Source organism: Astyanax mexicanus, chromosome 12 (genome assembly GCF_023375975.1).
Source record: "Astyanax mexicanus isolate ESR-SI-001 chromosome 12, AstMex3_surface, whole genome shotgun sequence".
NCBI classification, from domain to species: domain Eukaryota; kingdom Metazoa; phylum Chordata; class Actinopteri; order Characiformes; family Acestrorhamphidae; genus Astyanax; species Astyanax mexicanus.
Window position 1 is genome coordinate 37415740 of NC_064419.1, and position 21416 is coordinate 37437155.

The 21416-nt window shown below is 38.8% G+C and overlaps 1 protein-coding gene across 2 annotated transcripts in view; it reads left to right on the top strand.

Moving 5' to 3' along the window:
- The window catches only part of ccser1 (coiled-coil serine-rich protein 1), a 162481-nt gene that overhangs the window by 81401 nt on the left and 59664 nt on the right, over positions 1–21416 (top strand). For both annotated transcript variants that reach the window (XM_007260798.4, XM_007260799.4), the window contains exons 8-9: positions 1100–1183; positions 7204–7281. In XM_007260798.4, the coding sequence (XP_007260860.3) occupies positions 1100–1183; positions 7204–7281 (162 nt within the window). The remainder of the gene's footprint in view (positions 1–1099; positions 1184–7203; positions 7282–21416) is intronic.

The window sequence follows — 21416 nt, forward strand, 5'->3', positions numbered from 1 at the left end:
GAGCAAAGTTAAGTGAGGAAGAGTATGGTATAATGAGGTAGAGTGAGACAGAGTGAGGTAGTAGAATGAGGTAAAGTAAAACCGTGAGGAAGAATGAGGTAGAGCGAGGTAGAGTAAGACTGGGCAAGGTCAAATAAGGTAGAATGAGGTAATAGACTTTTAAAAATTTTAACTAATTTGGCCTCCTTATTTATTGTTGTTTAAACTGATATTAAGATATGCTGCATGGTCTCACATTGCATTAGCTGTCATATTCTAAATCCTGAATATCAACCAAAATTAGGAAATGTATTGTAATGTATTTTTCGACCATATAACATCCAGCCCTACCAATAACCCTCTTTAGAGGATCAGAAACGATGTTTTCCTCCTTACATTTCACCATTGTTTTCTTTTATCTGATTTCCCACATTTAAAACGGCAAATATTTAGTAGTATGTTTACTTGCTTTCCTCTGAGGACGATTATAGATGCAAATCCTTTAAGTGTCTTTCCATAGACTTTCCGTAGAAGTGCCAAATCCGATGTTGAGCAACAGCCTGCACAAGAAATGCATGTTTTTGACGTTATCTTACCATATTTACCCTGCAGGATTAAGCCTGTTACCAGCTTCATTCAAACCCTCTCTGGAAAACCGCCTCAGAAATATCTCCCTCCAGTGCAGCGGTGGCTAATCTGTGCTGGGCTTTCCGTGTGGGTTTGGGTGGAGCGCCGGCTTGGAGAGGGACGGGCCGTTTGTTGAGGCGTTTGCGCCATGCTCTGCTCCAGGCCTTTTCAGCCCTCCACTGGTGCCCTTGAAGCTGCTGCCTCGATGCCCCCCACCCACCCCACAATAGTACTACTCCCCTCCCCACTCTCTGTTCGCATAATGGATGCCGACAACACAAGGTCGCGGGAAAGTGCCTGCTAGTTCATGTGAAGTTTATGGAGAAGAGTGAAACGTCTGCTCAGAAACGCAGCTTTCGCGTTCTCGTTCTGAGGAACGCACATAAAGAGCTCATTTCTAACTAAAAAAGATGGACTGAATAATGCAGGCCTCTTTTATGCTGTTTTTTTTGTCTGTGTGTGTGTGTGTGTCTGTGTCTCTATGTGTGTGTAGGATCCAACCAGAGAAGAGAGCCAGTCCCTCCAGCAGCAGCTGAAGGAGAGAGATGAGCTGATCCTGCGACTGCAGGCTGAGCTGGTGAGAAAACTCACACCCTGCAGCTACATCCACTCCATTTCCTCCACCAAAACAGCTGTAGCCCTCTTGAGTACAGAGGAGATTACAAGAGATTCACGACTGCTTTACATCATTCCTTTTTGCTGACTTTACCTAATTTAGTTTCTGTATTTTTCACACTATAAGGCATACTAGACTATACGGTGCACTCATCAATGAACGTCTATTTTTTGGTCTTTATTTTTGTACACAAGGTTCGTTGGATTATATGGCACATTTTAAGAGACACTATAAGGAACTTCTGATTCAGCAGGTCTCACCACTGGGTGGTGGTGATGAAGGTTAGCTAAGTAAGTTAAGTAAAGCTAAGCTTAGTAAACAAAACTGTATTAAAAGAAAAAAAAAATAAAGTAAACTGAGAGATGAATGTTAATCTACACAGATTTCTCACCTATAAAACGGTTTATTAGGGTTAGTAAAGCAAGTAAGCTTAGATTCCCAGATTTCTCCTGCACGAAGGCTGGAGCATTAGCATTAGAGGCTAACCGCTAGCGATTATACATCTATTGGAGACTGATTATATCTGTCCAGTATCCTTTATTTTTAATTTAATCCTGGATATATGAAGATATTTGGAGTGCATTATTAGTGTCATGACATTCGGGATCATTGACTTCCGTTACAAATCTGAGGCAATTTGTGTATTTATTTTTATATCTCAGTTAGGGGTGTGCCATATTATATCATAAGCAATAATAAAATGTAATTACAAATGTTCATTTTGTTGCAGTAGTGTTTTTTAGAAGTATATATCTTGAATCTTTAATTCAGTGTTTTGTCATATCACCAAGAGTATTACTATTGCAAAAATACCATAAAATATCGTGATATCATTGAAGGGCCGTATTGCCCACTAGGGGTGGGCGATATGGCTCTTAAATAACATCACGATATTTCAGGGTATTTTTGCAATAACGATATACTTGGCTATATAGGAAAACTAAAATAACTCATTCATTTCAGGAATATAGTATAATAGTATAACAGTATAATCATAATGTGGCAAAATAAATAATAATATAGCATAAAATAATATAACACAGCAAAAAATATTGCAGAATATTTAGTGCATGCATATAAACTGCAAACTAAAACAATTATACAATAAATACACCTAAAGCTTCACAGTAAATAATAGACTACTTTTAAGACAGAACAGCCCTATTAGCACGATATGGATTTTTAATATCATGATATTTCTGAGTCACGATATATTGTATACAATATAATATTGCCCACCCCTAGTTCTAAATAAAAAACACTTTTGCCAGATAAAAGTTGGGATTCTTTCTAGAGATTCTTGTTTTATTACTTTTTATCAAATTTGATCAACTATTCCTTGCATCTGAATCATGTGGCAAATACTATACATTGTAATTACTAGATTACATGTGTTGTCATTGTCATGATACCAAAACTGGCGAAGATAATAATACATTTAATAATACAAGCCCTATAAGGTACCATACCATGTGCTCAGCAACACTGACGAAGAGAAACGCACTGTTCTGTGTCCTGATTGAAAGTGGATAGACACATGAAGGAGAAATGTGACAGCTTCAGCTTAAATTTATAGGCCAGCCGACTGGAGAGTAAGAGTATGAGATGCTGACAATAGAGGGGATGTGGGGGGACTCGAGTGAAACTGTAGAGGGCAGTGAAGAGGCTGTAAATACAAGAGGACAAATGAAGAATATTGCCTAAGCCGTAATGCGTAAGGTCTTTGTAATGATTTTCAGCACACTGTATGATATTTGTTGGATTGATTTCTGGAGGTGATTGCTAAGGACTTCTTTTTAAAGCGCATCAAACTCGGAAAGCCATTGTTCTCTCCCTTTTACAGGAAGTAAAGTGGAGGATGGAGGTCGAATCTTTATTCATCTGCCATTTTGATAAACCATAAGCCGTGAAATTGACTTATTACGTAAAAAAAAAAACAAGCCATGCCAGCTGTTTATTTATTTTTTTGCTTTGTGGTTTTTGTCAATGTTCCAGGATGCTTTTGTTGGTTAGGATTTATTTATATGTACCTTCAGCATTCTTCTGGCTCAATCCGACTGCTTTATCCAGACTGTTCCTTAATGAGTGGTAGGTTTAGAAGATGGCATTCTGTTAAAGTCATGGTGTGACTTTACATTTACTTTAGATGTTTAAAGGTCAGCTTTCCTTTCATCATGCAGCCCAAGCACTGGCGAAAAATAACACAGTGCCTTTTCTGTTTGTGCATCTTAAACAAGAGTAAGCCAGTCACTCAAAATCCCCCCAAATCCCCCTGAGTGCAGCAAGACTCAGCCAAAATACCACAAAGTTTGCTCCAAAATTCATCGGCTCCTAACTCAGAATCCACTGGTCGGTCAATTTATGACTAGGCCTATCACGATAACTATTTTCATTTTTTCAGAAGTAATTGCGATTAATAATATTGTCATTTTAAAACCCTTCAGTGCCACGGATAATACTGTACATTGATCGATCATAAAATTAAGTCCTTGTTTTACACCTATTATCCATTTTTTCAGCTCCATTAAACATACAGCATATTTTCTGCATTAAAGGCACACTAAAAATCCTTTAATTTTCCCAAAAATCGTTAGTGCGCCTTATAATCCAGTGTGCCTTACAGTCCTGCTCATCATTATTGGCACCCATGAAGTTTAAGTACATATTGTGGAAATTCCCCCTGAAAAAAGTAGTCGACTGAAACAGTTTTTTGTATAGAGCACTCGTATTTAAAACAAAAGAGAAAATTATGAACAACAATTTAAAGCAACAAACAATGTGAGGGAAAAACAGGAAAAACCTTAAGCTTGCTGTGACACTGGTATTGGCTCCCTTTACACTAAATTAGTATGAAAACACATTTTCACTCACCTGTGGCAAATCGCAAAGGGTAATCACCTGTGACAAATTATCAGTGCCCATGTGACATGAATTAGCCAATGAATGATGACTTCAGAGTTTTAAAAAGCCAAACCTTGGGCCATGTTCTTTTGTTACAATGGTGAAGACAAAGGAGCTGTGTGAGGACATCAGAAGTGCTATTATTAGCAAACACAAGACTTCCAAAGGGTATAAGGCCATCTCCAAAGACCTTGGTGTCCCTGTTTCAACAGTGCGCAATGTTATTAAGAAGTTTGCCAAGCATGGAACTGTCAAGAACCTTCCTGGAAGTGGAGGAAAGAGGAAAATTGACGAGAGAAGTCTTCGAAGGTTGGTGCGAATGGTGGAAAAAGAACCAAGGCAAACATCCAAAGAACTGAAGGTCAACCTGGAACAGTCTGGGGTCATAGATAGATAGATAGATAGATAGATACTTTATTGATCCCCGGGGGGAAATTCTTGGCATCCAGCAGCAGGTTACACAATACACAAAGTTAAAAAAGATAAAATATAAAATATAAAGATACATATAAATACAATCAAATAAGAAATAGAATATACAGTGTAAATGTACAGTCTTCGTGTGTGTGTGTAATGGAGATGGAGAATGGAGGTAGTGCAGTTGAACACAATAGACAGTGAACACCAGTTGATGTGCATAATGTGAGGATAACTGATGTCAGCCAAACAGAAAGTGCAAATACACAGTTATATAAATAAATAAATTAAGCAGTGCAAAAGATACGTAAACAGTGCAAAAGATACGTAAACAGTAGATGAATTAACTAGTGAATGAACTACTAGTGCAAAATATGGTAGAACTATAAAAAGTGTTCTAGGCATCAGCAAGTCTGAGTCATGGTTTCAACAAGTACCATACGCCGCACACTAAACCAAGCAGAGCTTTACGGGCGAAGGCCAAGGAAGAAACCATTACTGAAGAAAAGACATAAAAAGGAACGACTGATCTTTGCCAAAGAGTACCTTGACAAACCACAATCCTTCTGGGAAAATGTTCTGTGGACAGATGAAACAAAAATAGAGCTTTTTGGCAATGCAAAGCAACAGTTTGTTTACAGGCGGCGCAATGAAGCTTATAAGGAGAAGAACACCCTACCAACAGTTAAGCATGGTGGAGGATCCATAATGCTGTGGGGTTGCTTTGCTGCGTCTGGTACTGGAGCACTTGACCGTATCACAGGAATCATGAAATCTGAGAATTATCAAGAGATTTTAGAGCAAAATGTCCTACCCAGTGTAAGAAAACTTGGTTTGAGTCGAAGGTTATGGGTATTCCAGCAAGACAATGACCCAAAAGCACACAGGAATGGTTTAAAAGGAAAAAATGGACTGTTTTAAAATGGGCAGCAATGAGTCCTGACCTCAATCCCATCGAAAATCTTTGGGGTGAGTTGAAATCTGCCATTGGGAAAAAGAACCCTGCAAACATTCAAGAGCTTGAACAAACTGCAAGGGAAGAGTGGGAAAAAATACCAGCTGAGATGTGCAAGAAGCTTATAGATGGCTACAAAAAACGTTTGAAGGCTGTAATCACAGCCAAAGGGTGTGCAACTCAATATTAACAAGGGGTGTCTTTATTGCTGCACATGCTGTTTATTCTGTTTTGTCTTTAAAATTGCAACATGCAAATTGAAAAACAATGTTTTATTTGTTGTATTACTTTGAACCTCCAATTAAAAAACCCTGAATATATAACTTTGGTACATTTATATTTATTTCTGTAGATATTGTCAGGTTATGCAAAATAGGAAGGGGTGCCAATAATGGTGAGCAGGACTGTATGTATAAATTTTACCATTTTACTTTTCTGCTGAAGTACAGCATTATACTGGAGTTTTTAGTTCAGTTCTCCAGCACTGGGGCTAAACCACTATTTCCTCGTTCAGATGTGAGTATTATCAGCCTGTAGCCTGCTGCTAGCCCCGGCTAGCACTGCTGGAGCAGCATTAGCATTACCCACTAACTGTGCTACCTATTTCCCTTTTCAAAGGCGAGAATATTGGTCTGTAATCTGCGTGTTTACCATGTTAAAACAAGCTACGTGGGACAAACCCGCTAGCTAATATCGTCCTGCTTACTGGAGCACTAGGGTTTACTCTGTGTAGTGCAATCTGGTGGCGTAAATGAACATCATTTTAAGCTTTACTCACCCAAATAAACAGTTTTCAGGTGAGAAATCTGTGTAGATTAACATTCAGCACTCGTTTGACTTTAAAAGAAAGTTTTTTTTATTACAGTTTTGTTTACTTAGCTTAGCTTTATCTAACTTATTTAGCTACCCTCCACCTCCACCCAGCTTCGAGACCTGCTGAATTAAAAGTTCCTTATAGTATGATAATAAAATTACATTTTAATTTTGTTGCAGTAGTGTATTTTTGAAATCTTTTTTTTTTTAATTATGTGTTTTCTCATATCGTTAAAAGTATCGCGAAAATGACTATGAAATACTGTGATTTAGAGCTATATTGTATTTTATATGTATTTTAGGGCTATATTGCCCACTTCTAATGTAAGCCCACATGCAAGGAAACACAGTGGATGATCTTGAGGTCATATCCATATATTGTACCATATTTTGTACGATATTATTGTAATTATCGTGATAGGCTTGTATATGGCTGTTACACACATGCTTACTCACATGTGTACCTAGTTTGACTCCATTCTAAGAGAACCAAGATGAACAGAATTTGTACTTTGTGACATCATCACTAAAGAGGCTCTACTGCCAAAAACAACTGCTCTATTTTACAAGGAACGTACAGAACTGCAGCCAAAAGAGCTTTCTAGACCACTGTGAGAAATGATAAAATACCTCCTAGCCTTAGATCTGCCAGCCTATTGGCTGAGCTTGACTGATTCAGTTTTTATGATCTTCATCGGATGCCATTAGCGAGGTGTGTTGACCCGATGATTTTTCCTTTTTCGTTCTTTTTTTTTTGAGGTCTGTCCGCATTAACTGTATTATTTTTAGCAGCTTGCTGTGTAAACATATGTTTGGCTTGGAGATGAAGCACTACAGTTTAATTTAGTTCTTTTCTTTGTATGTGTGTGTGTGTGTGTGTGTTTTTCTCTAATAGGAAGCTGTCCGACTGGTACAGAAACCCCTTTGCCAAAAAGCTGACAAAACAACCCAGACAGATCCCGCAGTCTCAGAGGTGAGTCCCTATTATTCCACCATAAGAAAACTCTTAATGGCTACTTTAGTGTCCCGGGTTTCATTGAACGCTGTCAATTTTCTTCTAACTGAATACAGGTCTTGTCTTGGTCTTAATTTTTGTTTTATTAAGTTAAAAGACTTTTATACTACAACCCCAAATCAGACAAATTTGGAACTGTATGGAAAATAAAAATACAAAATAGTTTTCTGTGTATTTACTTTGACTTTAATTTCATTGCAGACAGTATGGACCTAAGATATATATTTCTATGCCATATAAAAGGCAGATTAGAGTGGATCTCTCCTACCTGAACCTGTGTCGTCAGTTTGACAAAGGCAAAACATTCACTATATTGGGTTCATACTTTCAGCAGTAAAATAAAAGCCAACGTAAATGTGAAAAATACAGATTTTTATAGGACTCCCCCTATCACTAGTGATGCCCCAACACCAGGAGGGTGAAGACTAGCGCATGCCTCCTCTGACACATTTTTCGAACTGCTGCTAATGCAGCATTGCCGAGTAGCGTCACAGTGCGCTCAGAGGAAAGAGCAGCGACTCGTTTCAGATACATCAGCTCACAGACGCCTTTTGCTGATCGACATCACCCTTTGGTGTAATGCGGGGAGAGAGTGCCATTTACCCACCCAGAGAGTGCAAGACCAATTTTGCTCTCTCAGGGCTCCGGAAGCCGAGGGCAAGCTACATGAACAGGAATCGAACCAGCTTCCCAACCTTTTCTGATTTGGGGTTGTAAATTTGAGGACTTTTGAAGTGTAACCTTAGTGGAAAGAACAATTGTAAATTGTAAACTTGTTTAGAGTCATTTAAAGGGTCATTGCGTAAAAGGTGAGCAAGTAGTCCTAAAGAACTATTAGTGAAAACCTGTGTAGTTTATTGATGTTAGTGTGTAGGAAACCTCCACTTACACTTACTCACCTGTAAAGCAGATACTGCAGCAAATATGTTTTTTTTTTATTATTATATACTGTGAATGAAGAGAGAGCCATCCACTTGGAAGCATTTTGAGGTAGTTTTAGCACCTCTTTTGGAATGTTTTACATATGAAAACATGCAAGACTTTCTAAAATCACATTTATTCACTGGCACTGGAGTTTTTCTGATTGGTGATTGGTGTTTTTTCTCTATTTGTTGCATATAAGTGCAGCCATCCTTGTACTGCAGAGTGAAGTGCTGTGACAATGTTATCTTTGCTTTTTTCTCCTCTACTCTCCTATTCAGAATGACGTGCAGTCAGACTCCTATGGAGATATAAGCCGTTTTACACTCTTGCATTAAGCATCTCTCTAGATTTTTTCGTTTTGTATTATAGATAATGTGCTTCTGTGATGTGAATTCAAATGACAGCGTCTAATTGGTTTATCATCTGCTTTGCTAATATAACGCAAATGTGTGGATGCCCCTTAAAGCATTCATCTTTTCCGTCTCTTCAGTTAAAAGAGCCCTAGAAAGCCAAGATGTTAAAAAGAGCATTATACACTCATCGTCAAACAAACTGTTGCACCCTGAAGGAATCAACCATAACAGAGTCTGAATGGTGCTGGGTCATCTTCAGTGACAAGTACTGCTTTTGTCTTGTCAAATCTGTGTGTGGAGGGAAGATCAGTGGTTTGTTGCCACGTGCCACAGGTCCAAAACGGCCTGATATCATGGTATGGGGTCCAATTTTGTACGATGCCAGATCACCTTTGGCCTTCACTGTAGCCTAACCTTTTCTGAACGCACACTTAGAGCTGTGTATCGTTTTCAAATTCTGAAAATGTTCAATTCAATACAGGTTTCAAACCTATACTTTCTCGGTACCATTTTCTAAATTGTAACCAAAAAAATACAAAAAGCAATACTTATTCTCACACAACGTTTTTTTTATTTAATAGTGGACATGATTAATCTCATTCTCATACTGTCACCAGGAGAGGCTCCATCTTTCTGGATCTTTTTTTTTAATGAAACCTATGAGCATGTTTATTTGTGGAGCTTTATTAAGAACAAAAACAACAGGAAAACCTGTGCTTAAACTATATATTTTTTTTCTCTAAGCATACTAGTGGATGCATTTCAGATTTTAAAAGTTATTTTTAAGAAATGTCAGCATTAGATTAAATTCTAACTATTTTAGTGGTGTCAGTCACTTAAAAATTAATTAGAATCATGATAAATTTTTCAAATGCTGGTAGTTCCTTGTTCCCTATATCCGAGAGGGAGACAGTAATAATAGTGTAGTGTGGTATACTTCTGGCCGACTTAATATATTATTATATCTCAGGATAGTGTGCAACAGATGGGGAGACAGTGCGAGTGAGCTAAAGACTATGTCAGGAAGTGAGAGAGCGAGAGACGGCGCAATTGAGCAAGAGACAGCATTAGTGAGAGATAAAATGAGTGTGTGAAACACAGGCCAGGAGAGCGACAGACGGCATGAGTGAGAGACAGCGTGAGCGAGAAACAGCACGAGTGAGTGAGACAGCACAAGAGAGTACCTCGATGTGCACTCTCTCTGCACTTGAGCCACAGTGCGAGAAAGCGAGACACAGCGAGACAGAGCGAGAGAGTGAGACACAAAGCGAGAGAGTGAGAGACACAGCTTGAGAGAGGGAGAAACAGTGCGAGAGACAGCGCGAGTGATAGCGAGCATATAATAGAATTTGGTTGCAGTAGATTGCCTCGCTGTGCACACTCTGCATTTGACACGTCCCATGTAAAGTATTGAAAATAGGCATCAAATTTTTTTTAGACCTGTTGGTATTCAGTAGTATGAAAACATTTCGGTTGATACCTTTTTGGTATCGAATTTCGATACCCAGCCCTGCGCACACTCCGCTTCGTTTTTTCAACAGGACAATGCTTGTCCTCATACTGCTGCTGTCTCAAGAGCTTGCCTTAAAGACACAGATACTATACCATGGCCAACCACATCCCCAGACCTCTAACTTTGTGAGAATATTTAAGCTGCATGGAATGGATGATCAAAATACACCATTAGGAACCTCTACTCCTTAACTCCATGCCAACTACTTCTTTATGTGTAGCTCAATAATTGTGACCAAGAGTTTCTCATATTAGTCCATACAAGTTGTTCATCATTTATTGTTCTTGGTAACGTTCCATCTTTCCTGCTCTATATCACTGCTGTACGACACTTGCTTCTGGGTGCAACTATTTTTGCAACTATTTTTTTGTTTTGGCGATGAGTGAACTTTTTTTTTTTTCTCCTGCTACCCAAAAAAAGTGTCTGTGCGTGGAAGTGCGGAAAAGGTAGAGTAGGCGGATGTAGATGTGGATCTTCTTCCTGCCGCTTTCAGAAGCTCCGAAGGTGGATCAGTGAGCAAAGAGGAACCACGCATTGCTCTCTCTCTCTCTCTGTCTCACACACACACACACACACACACACACATACACATACACACACACACGCGCATACGCACACGACCCCTGGGCTTCCTGTGTGTGCGCGGCACACGCTATCATCACTCGCACTTTCCCTGCTCAGCAATAGAGGAGTTGCGCTCGCTTCCACTTCCTTCATGCAAGTGCACCACTATATAGGTTACTGCATTGAGGACACACAAATATCTGAAAGTGTGTCTACAAGTGGGTCAGCTATTTCTAAGGCTGCTTTGACTTGAGGAGGTCATTGGTTTTTTTTCTTTCCGCTTTTTCCTTATTTCTCTCCTGTTTTTTCTTTTTTTCTGGAGCACCCCGCCTCTCTCCTACTGAGCTAATTAGCTGAAGGGGAGAAGAAGCGAAGGTTTTGTGTCCTCTGTTGAGCCACAGAGCACCAGAGGGAGCAGACTGGCCTCGTTCGTACGCACCGGCCACACGCTCTCCCAGCAGCCACCGCAAAGCAAAGACTTCTCAAAGTCCCGCATCGACGCACCAATGCCGCTCGGACCCCCGCGCGCGCCGTGGAAGGCCAGGTTGACGCAACAAAAGCACCCTGGCCAGATTGAGAAGTGCCAGACATTAGCCAGCCAGAGTCACCAATAACTGCTTGTCTATTTTCGGCTTAGCAGAATGACAAGATGATCTCCTGTCTCTGTTTTTTGAAACGTCACTGTTCTGCACGAGCTCCAGCTGAGATAAATTCCAGCTCACCATAAATTAACTCGTAAACCCTCAGAAAAAAAAGTTTTTCCACCAGCCACACAACCAAGCAAGTTTGGAACGCAATACGATGAATTGGCAAGTTAAATTTTGGCCGGTTTCCCAGACCCAGTTTTAGGGTGAAGTCAGCCCGAAATGAAAATAGACCTTTTCTAATCTTGTTAGTTCATGTCCTTGCTCGTATTAAGCGCAGTCCGTTAGGTCACGTCATTCAGAATACAAAATCCTTTGTTATTTTGCCACAAGCTCTGATAACACTGAGTCCGTTGGAGTGCCTTTTGGTTATGTTATGGAAAGCCTCCAAGTATACTACCACCTACTAAATAAACTCCAGTTATTGCCTTTCATTCTCAGCAACACGCATAAGCTTAAATAAATGTGGCATTAATCCTGGCTTAATGTTCCAGGTAGGAATGGTGACCAAGTCCAGACCAGATCTGATTGATATTCTTTTTGCAGGCCAATCAAAAGAAGAAAACAAGTTCATATTTATAAAGTTTTAAAAGTTCAAGTTTTTAATCATAATTTTCATGCATTTTGGCATGTTCTCCTCCACCGGTCTTACACATTGCCACTCCTGGGGCAACAATTTAAGCAGTTCAGCTTGGTTTGATGGCTTGTGATCACCCTTTTTTCTCTTGAGTATATTCCAGAGGTTTTCAATTTGGTGAAATCAAGGAAACTCATCATTTTTAAGTGGTTTCTCATTTTTAACAGAAATATCAAGACCCATTGATTTTGACAATTGAAATCTAAGCCTAATTGCTGAGCTCAAGAAAGCATCAGTAGCTTAACTCAAACTTTAGGAGGATCAGTGGAGGAAATCCTAATGTTATGAGATGTTTAAAGAGGTAAAGGTTCTCCACATGCAGCTCCAGTCATCTCTCTACTTGTGGTTATCCTTTTATCCGGTTAGTGGCTTAAGCCACTTAATTTCCAGGTTTGCCTGTGCCATTGTTATGCCCCTATTTAAATGGGAAAGCACTTAGGAGCTCATTTAGTCTGGCGGTCCTGACTCTGTGGCATATATATGAAATTTTATGGATTACTCTGTTTTTCATAAGATATCCCTCCCAGTCATAAATCTTATTTAGAGAAGTGACAGCTCATTAAAGCGCTTGAATATTTAGCCAAATGGAACGCCCCTTCCAGCCAGAACGAGTCTCAGCCAGCGCTGGGGCCAGACACTTTGGATCTATATGGGCAGGAGATGGTGGGGGAGATTGATCAGCGATCAGCTCTGTTGCTGAGGACACTTGTTGATAGGATTGCATTGGACATCTCTAGCAATCACAGTTAGGGGTGGGTATCGTCACTGATTTCCCAGTTCGATTAAATTCCGATTTACAAGGTCCCGATTCAATTCAAAATCGATACTTTTAGAAATTGTAGTTTGAATATGAAATGTATGTAATCATACAAGAAACACTGAAATTTTCATTATTAAAATATTAGTGTTTTTATTATATACACTTAACACAACAGTTATATTCTTTTTTTAATAGCATTTAATGTAGCTTAGTTAATTGCGACACCTGTAATAACAAGCTAAATAAATAATGTTAATGATTTGGGCAGCCGTGGTTTTATGTTTTTTTTTTGGATACAATCTGGGTTAGCACCCGAACATCCCTTTCAGACAGCTTCCTCTTACAGCATCCACAGTTAATCCTGTTGTATGTGGTTGGTCCTTCTTGGTGGTATTCTGACATTACCCTGGATACCGTGGCTCTTGATACATCACTAAGACTTGCTGTCTTGGCCACAGATGCTCCAGCAAGACGTGCACCAACAATTTGTGTTGAACTCTGGTATGTCACCCATAATATTGTGTGCATTGTAATATTTTGAGCAAAACTGTGCTCTTACCCTGCTAATTGAACCTTCACACTCTGCTCTTACTGGTGCAATGTGTAATTAATGAAGGTTGGCCACCAGGCTGCTCCAATTTAGCCATGAAACCTCCCACACTAAAATGGCGGGTGTTTCCATTTCATTGTCCAACCCCTGTACTTTTAAACACACAGTCAAGCTCATTGGTTATGGCCAGGCGTTTTCGGCTTGCTTTGCTTTGACCCTTTAATTCAGTATGTTAAAGCTTTTCGTCATGTTTTTTTTTTTCTGATCTTTCTGCGCATTAGAAGGAGTCTGCTCACTCAAGTTTCAAGCTGAGACCCAACTGATCTTTAAGTCCGGGTCCACAGCTGTTAAACTCAGAGCTCTGTTGTTGGAGCACGGACCGCTTTACTCTCAGCATGCTCCTAAGTGTGGTCAGAATTTCAGAGCAGGACTTCACAGGATTACATGCATAGAGAGCTGTAATAGCCTGTCTTAAGTGTGCAAAGTCAAAGACTGGCATTTGTAGAATTTTAATTTGAGAGTTAAAAATCTTACCCCATCCATAGCCGAGCCAGTGATGACTGCGGTATGCGTAGCTGCTCATTCCAGGGTTGCACAATAGCACTTGATTCCACTCATTATGCTCCCTTCCTTCTGGAGGAGATGAGCTCATTAGCTAAATCAGATGTGGGGTGTTGTTGGTGCGGGGCTAAAATGAATATCTCTGCACATCACAGCACTCAGCACTCAGTGGAATGGGTTGAGTACTCCTGTTATTGGATGTTTGATCTGGGCTGGAGTGAAGATGGAAGCTGCACTGTATAATTGTGTATCATGATTAATTGAGACGGCAACACGATTTATCGGTTTTTAAATGAATATAAGCGTCATCTGTGATTTCACGATAACAAGAGTTAAAATCAGAGCCGCGATCGTGTCCTTATTAACAGTAATTAACAACAAATTTTATTACCTGCCTACAGCAAAAGGGGGCTTCAAGGAAGGGCAATATGGAATAAAAAAGAAAATGTGGAATAATGCTGTGGGAAATCTTAATATTTTTATACATCTTAAAATATAAAAGTGTTATCCATATTCACATTTCCCTACTAAGAAACCAATAAAGGATTACCTTATCTCTATCATAGCTTACATTAATTTGAGCTCCTCAAAGGTTTTTTTTAAGAAGTAGTTTGGTGTGTCCTCTCACTGTGAACCCCTACCTCACTCTACAACAACTGGTTCACTTTAATGTGCCTTTCCTGCAATTCTACAAGTAGATCTCTCTGAAATGTTTCTTGCTCTTCTAGACCTCAATTACACTTCCAATATTTCTGTTAACAATTCTTTAAAAAAATAAAAAAACATAATGAATTAAAGATACTGCTTGCTGGAAATTGCTTTTCTATATCTGTATAGCCTGCATTCTGCATTGTAAATGCTAGGCAGCTAAATGCTGTTTAAATTAGGATAAGTTTGAAAGTTTATGAGTAGACCTTATAGTAGGCCTTAACAAGCTTCTTAATGTCTGAGAGCTTGAAAATGATCTGACAGCTCACATCCCTTGTTGTTCCCACACTTTTGAATAATTCTTCTATTCTTATTTAACCATAAAATCATAAAGAATCATATTTGCTTAAAGTGGCAGTCCGTATTATTTTGTTTCTGTGAGTGAAGAAGGGCTAAAATATTGTGTTTAATGGTACCAGTGTGCTGGAACGACCATCCCTGCTAAACTTAATATATTCGTTCTAAAAACTGGGATGTCGGGTCGCTTTTCTCGGGATTCTTCTTCTGGCCACATCATGCTTCTTTACATCCTAACACCACACGCACACAGCCGAATAAATGAGGATCCGGCTCAGTTTTACTGAACGTGAGCGGCTGGTGGTGCATTGGAGACTTCAGAAGCGGAAACCCTGACTACAGTAGCTCATTTACTCATAGTAAAAACAAAGAAACAGAGGAATAAAGTTTCTGACTGAGCACGCTCTCTCTCTCTCTCTGACTGAACATAATCTGGAATCGGATTCATCCACTCTGAAAGGTGGCTGCATCACACCCGACCAGTTTAAAAATTCCGGCAATTCTTGCCAGAGAGGGTCCTAAATTCCCTAAATCCCAAAACATACAGGCATCAGCTTTAAAATGTTAAACTATTTTATCGTTTTATTGTGCTTTTTGGAGATCCGTTGCAGATCTTCTGCAGTACAGTTGATCACATTTAGTTCTGTCTTCTAGTGTATTACTGCAATACAGACAGGTGTGCCCAAATGTTTGCATGCCACTGCATATTAATATATTTTAGTTATAAGACATTTTCTACTTTTTATTACTGTTTTAGGAGACTCTGTGTTAGAGAGGAGAATAAAAGTCATAAAGCAGATTGTTTAAGGCTGTGCATATATGTCTGAATAGCATGGCTGATATTATTTTGCTATCTCATCTCTCTGGAGGCGACCCGAGTCCAAAGCACAGGTGAATGAGTTATCATCTTCCTCCAAATAGCAGCTCCTTGACCGTAACTCTTTCCGAAGTCTCGTGATTGGACAGGGACACCGTGGCAGTGGAAGAGACCCCATTCTGGGTGATGTAATGCCAGCTGTCTGAGTTCTGGCGTCTCAGCCCTCCTCCCCCTGCTCTACCCGCACCATCTGCATGGTCATATGCAGGTGTGGAATGAGGGTTATTGGAACTGTGAACAAGGAATAGAGGCTTTATGATTGTTTTACCATGACCCATCAATTTTTACTGGCTTGACCGTCTCTGCATCTGCCAGTGCCCGTAAAGCATCTCCAGAGGACGGGGAATGAGGCAAACATAGCCTCTGATTTTTACTTCAGATCTTCAACTGCTTTGATTAGGGCTTCATTTATTTTAAAATTAGTTTGTGATTTATCATTAATCGCATCAAAAATGATATGAAAGAGTGCAGTTTTATCAAAACTCAAATCTCCAAAATCAAGTACCTCCCCTGTATTTAGGGCGCATTTAGACTGCCAGCCCAAATCCACATGAAAAAGGATTTGAAATACTTTTTTTTTCACATTCAGAAGTGGTTTGAATAGCATTTAAATCTGGGTTTGTACTGATGTGTCTCAGTCTGGACACACTGGCCTCTCAAATCTGATGTCGTGATGGACCAGACTTTGTTCTAGACACACACAGAGTCTGTCGAACCTTCCCTGGTGCATACTAAAATTGGAAAACCACCTATCTACATCAAATGTCCCAAGGACTGCATGTTCCCACCAGTCAGAAAGGCAGGCCATTATGGTAAAATGGAATATTCAAGTTTGTACCAGCCTCCTCAAGCATTACCTATTTACCTATTGAACATAGTGTTAGCTTTCTTAATATAAAAGTCTCTGTAGCCACTTGGGGCCGAATTAAAACATAACTATTTCTGCCATTATACATGGTGAAAAAAGTCAAAAGTCACAAGACTCTCATTTATGTTAGCAAAGAAAGGCAAGTGAAACGAAGTGACATACAACAAAGCTGCAATTCTTAAAAAAAAAATATTGCTGGATGTTAAGCTACAAAGATTTCTCTCCTGATACTGTTTATTTGGGTGAGGAAAACACTTTTATTTACTTAGAGTAAGCTTAGATTTCTATATTTCCACTAAGGCTGGGTGCAGCAGCATTAGCATTAGTGGCTAACCGCTTACACTAGTTTTCTTTAGCGCTAGTAAAGGCCTCCTGACAGCGCTACACTGAGGAACCCTGATAATATCCGGTAAGCCAGGGCGATAGTAGCAGGCGGTTTATCCCACGTTGCTTGTTTTACATGGTAAACACACAGGATACAGTCCAATATAGTTGCCTCTAAATGGCGAAGGAGCTAGCGCCTAGCACTGTAAGCGGCTAATGCTAATGCTGCTCCAGCAATGCTGTATGGGCTTAGCAGCAGGCTACAGGCTGAAAATACTCACCTCTAAATGGCAAAAAGGGCTAGCGCTTAGCACAGTTAGCGGCTAATGCTAATACTGCTCCAGCCTTGGAGCTGGAGAATCATAATGAAACTCCTGTATAACTCTGTACTTCAGCGAAGTGGCTTTACAGTTCCTAATACTTAGACTGGTAAAATGCATACGTAAGGGAAAATTACAGAATTTAAAGTGCGCCTTATAGTGCAAAAAATACGGTATCTAAATACCCCAGCAAGTAATGGGTAAGGGGTCCTGTTTTTTAGGCTTTGTCCATGTCCACCATCTTGAAAGCCACCATGTTTTGTTCTGGAACTTTTGACTTTTGACCCTTTATTGACCATTTCCTGTTAATAACCTAATATATTTGATATGAAACAACAAAATCTATTGATTTCATCACATGCAATGGGTTAAATAATTATACTACAATATTTCTTGTCATTTTCAAAATGAGTGCCACAGTATTTAAATCATAATCATGGAAATGCAAAGCTCTTGAGAGGCTTTGACTTTCTGGGTGGGAAGGCCATTTAAGTAAAGCTTTCCAAGTTCCGAATTAGTCATGAAGGCTGCATTAATAGTCAGCAATACCATGAATTATTCATCAACTACTGCAAAACTGATATGTAATTTATGTAGCTATAGAGTGAGGAGCTGAAATATGGGCTCGTATATGGACCCTTCCGCTGGCTTTATGTTCTGTGATGAGTTGTAGTGAAGCAGTTGAAGAGTTACAGATGAAGGCTGCATGAAACAGTTTCTGCACAGCTTGATGGTCATACATATAGGATTAAACACTATCAAAGCTCAGTGTCACATGATCAATTGTTCTATATGTTAGCTAATTTAGTAGCTTTGTATTTTTTATTTATTCCAGTGAGAAACATAGGACATGAGATGCCCATTGATGCAATGAATTGTCCAGTAGAAATAAAATGTAAATCTTGAGACCAGTGGTTATCACACTTGCAACTTGCGGTCCACTTAATCTATCACAATACATTGTGCTTCCTACAGAAAATTAATTGACCACGGTAAATCTAAAAAAAAAAAAAAAAAAAAAAAAAAAAGAATTTAGACTATCAATTTGGTTAATAGGCTTGAATTGTCTCAGGATCTTTCATTGAAAGATTCAGTTTTTTTTAAATAATGTATCCATGACTGGTAAAACTGATCAATCAAGTGCAATAAGACAATAAGAAAAAAAACAGTTCAGTCATTTTTACTTGGTGTAACGCCACAGACGGGAGTCAGACGCTCGCGGTAAAAACAAAACGAGGCTTTATTATAAAGCACGTAAGCTGATAGGGTAGTCCGATAACAGGCGTCAAAAGGTCAAAGCCAGAAAAACAACCAACCAAAACATCAGAGCCGAATCACAAACCGAAAACGAAACCATAAAACAGAAGCAGAGTTCAATAAACCAGAAAATCACAAAACAAACAGAACAAAAGGGTAAGGCAGAAACGTAGTCGAAAAAGAACAAAACAAAGGTCATACACGGGTAATATAGACGGAAGAAGAACGCTCAGTATATCGCTGGAAATACAGGGAAAATACCTCACGACACGCGAGACAAACAGACTGATATTTATACTAAAACTAAATTACAAACACCTGAACACAGTCTAAAATTCCGGTGACGTAAAACGCCCGAGTGAGCCGCGGTTGGCTGAGTCCGAGTGCGTGGTGTTGACAGGGGCATGCTGGGAGGTGTAGTTCCAGACCGGGGATTGTCCATAGACGGGAACGGCAGAGTCAGAGAAAGGAACTACAGAGTCTGTGGCAGGCGTGACACTTGGCAAAAACAAAAAAATGCAGTATTTTCATAATATATAGATGCCACTTGATGTGGCACTGATTAAAGCTGTAATTACTCTGACATTTAGGGGCAATTTCCCCTACAAAATAATGTCTAAACTTAGTCTCATGAAAATCTTACAAAATCGTCTTATCAGTGTCTCTAACATTGACAACTTTGTGCTCATTGGGGTTGTGTGTGGATTATGTCATTTAATTGCCTAGGTATGTAGATTATGAGTATTATGAATTATATCTATAGATCAGTATTATTATTATATCTATAGATCATGATTTCTTCTTATTATGAAGCATATGTTACATATTTTACATTCTTAAAAACTGTTTTATTAAGAATTAAACTTAACAGGATATTTCTGTTACTGCACCTTTAATATACTGAAAAAATAGACAAAAAAATTGAATATCATATAAAAGTGGACCAACACCAGCAGACGACATGGCCCCCTTAAATCATCACTGATCATCAGTAGATTTTGCATTTCATTTGAAAATCAAGAGAGCAGAGCCTGGAGGAAGAGTGCAGAGACACACAGTCCAAGCTGCTTGAGGTCTAGTGTGAAATTTTCACAATCAGTGATGATTTGGATGGTTTTCTGAGATTTTCTAAAATACTGATTTTTGGGTTTTTATTGGCTGTGAGCCATAATAAATAAACGCTTAAAATAGATTTGAACTGATCTACTAAAATAAAGTAACTTTTCAGTGATATTTTAATTTTTTGAGATGCGCTAGTGGATGATTAGTTTTATACATATTATAAAAAGGCAGTAATATTATACATATTATTTGATCAGTCATAAGCATACTGTAGTACTATCCAGCTTCTACAGTCATATTAAAAAGTTTGGGCACCCCTATTAATCTTAAACATTTTTAGTTGTAAATATTTGGGTGTTCGCAACAGCCATTTCAGTTTGATATATCTAATAACTGATGGACACAGTAATATTTCAGAATTGAAATGAGGTTTATTGTACTAACAGAAAATGTGCAATATGCATTAAACCAAAATTTGTGCAAAAGTATGGGCACCCTTATCATTTTATTGATTTGAATACTCCTAACTACTTTTTACTGACTTACTGAAGCACAAAATTGGTTTGGTAACCTCATTGAGCTTTGAACTTCATAGCCAGGTGTATCCAATCATGAGAAAAGGTATTTAAGGTGGCCAATTGCAAGTTGTTCTCCTATTTGAATCTCCTCTGAAGAGTGGCATCATGGGCTCATCAAAACAACTCTCAAATGATCTAAAAACAAAGATTGTTCAACATAGTTGTTCAGGGGAAGGATACAAAAAGTTATCTCAGAGATTTAACCTGTCAGTTTCCACTGTGAGAAACATAGTAAGGAAATGGAAGAGCACAGGGACAGTTCTTGTTGAGCCCAGAAGTGGCAGGCCAAGAAAAATATCAGAAAGGCAGTGAAGAAGAATGGTGAGAACAGTCAAGGACAATCCAAAGACCACCTCCAAAGAGCTGCAGCATCATCTTGCTGCAGATGGTGTCACTGTGCATCGCTCAACCATACAGCGCACTTTGCACAAGGAGACCGATGCACAGTGACACCATGTGCAGCAAGATGATGCTGCAGCTCTTTGGAGGTGGTCTGTGGCTTGTCCTTGACTGTTGATATGGACATGTTTCCAATGGCATTTTGATGTGCAGAATACTGTGGAATACATTGTTATGAACTGGTATTGATAACCATGCTGACCTGGGACACTGCTGACAATGATAACTTGTGAAATATGTTGCTGAATTTGCTGAGAAACACCAATAAAGGATTGCCAAACCAGGTGTAATATGTTTGATGGTAACTTAATTTCCTGCTCCTTTCTCATGACTTTTCCAGTTGAAGTTTTTCCAATTGCAGCAAAAATGTTTTTTTTTTTTCAATACAGCAAAGGAAATCACATTTTTTCATTAATACTAATTAACATAATCAAGAAAGTTTCTTTATTTGTGTAAAGATAATTAGGGGTTTGCCATATCGTATCGTATGCGATAATATCACCAACATTTTTGAATATCGTAACGATATTATACCTTGAAATATCGTGCCATAACAACCACCCCTAAATATCACATCAGGGTTCTACTTTCTTGCTGTTTTAAGCAAAAGAAAAAATCACACATTTCTCATTTCCTATTAAATATCTACTAGAGACAGAGTATATCTGTCCAGTATCATTAATATTACTTTAATACTTCAGATATTTGGAGTTCTGTTACAAATCTGCTAAAATTCTTGTATTTTTTTTTAATATCTTAGTTAGAGGTGTGCAATATCATATCATATATACAATAATAAAATGCAAGTTTTGTTTTGTTGCAGTAGTGTATTTTTTATTTTTATTTTCATCTCGCCAAGAGTATCGTTATCGCGATAATACCATGAAATATCGTGAT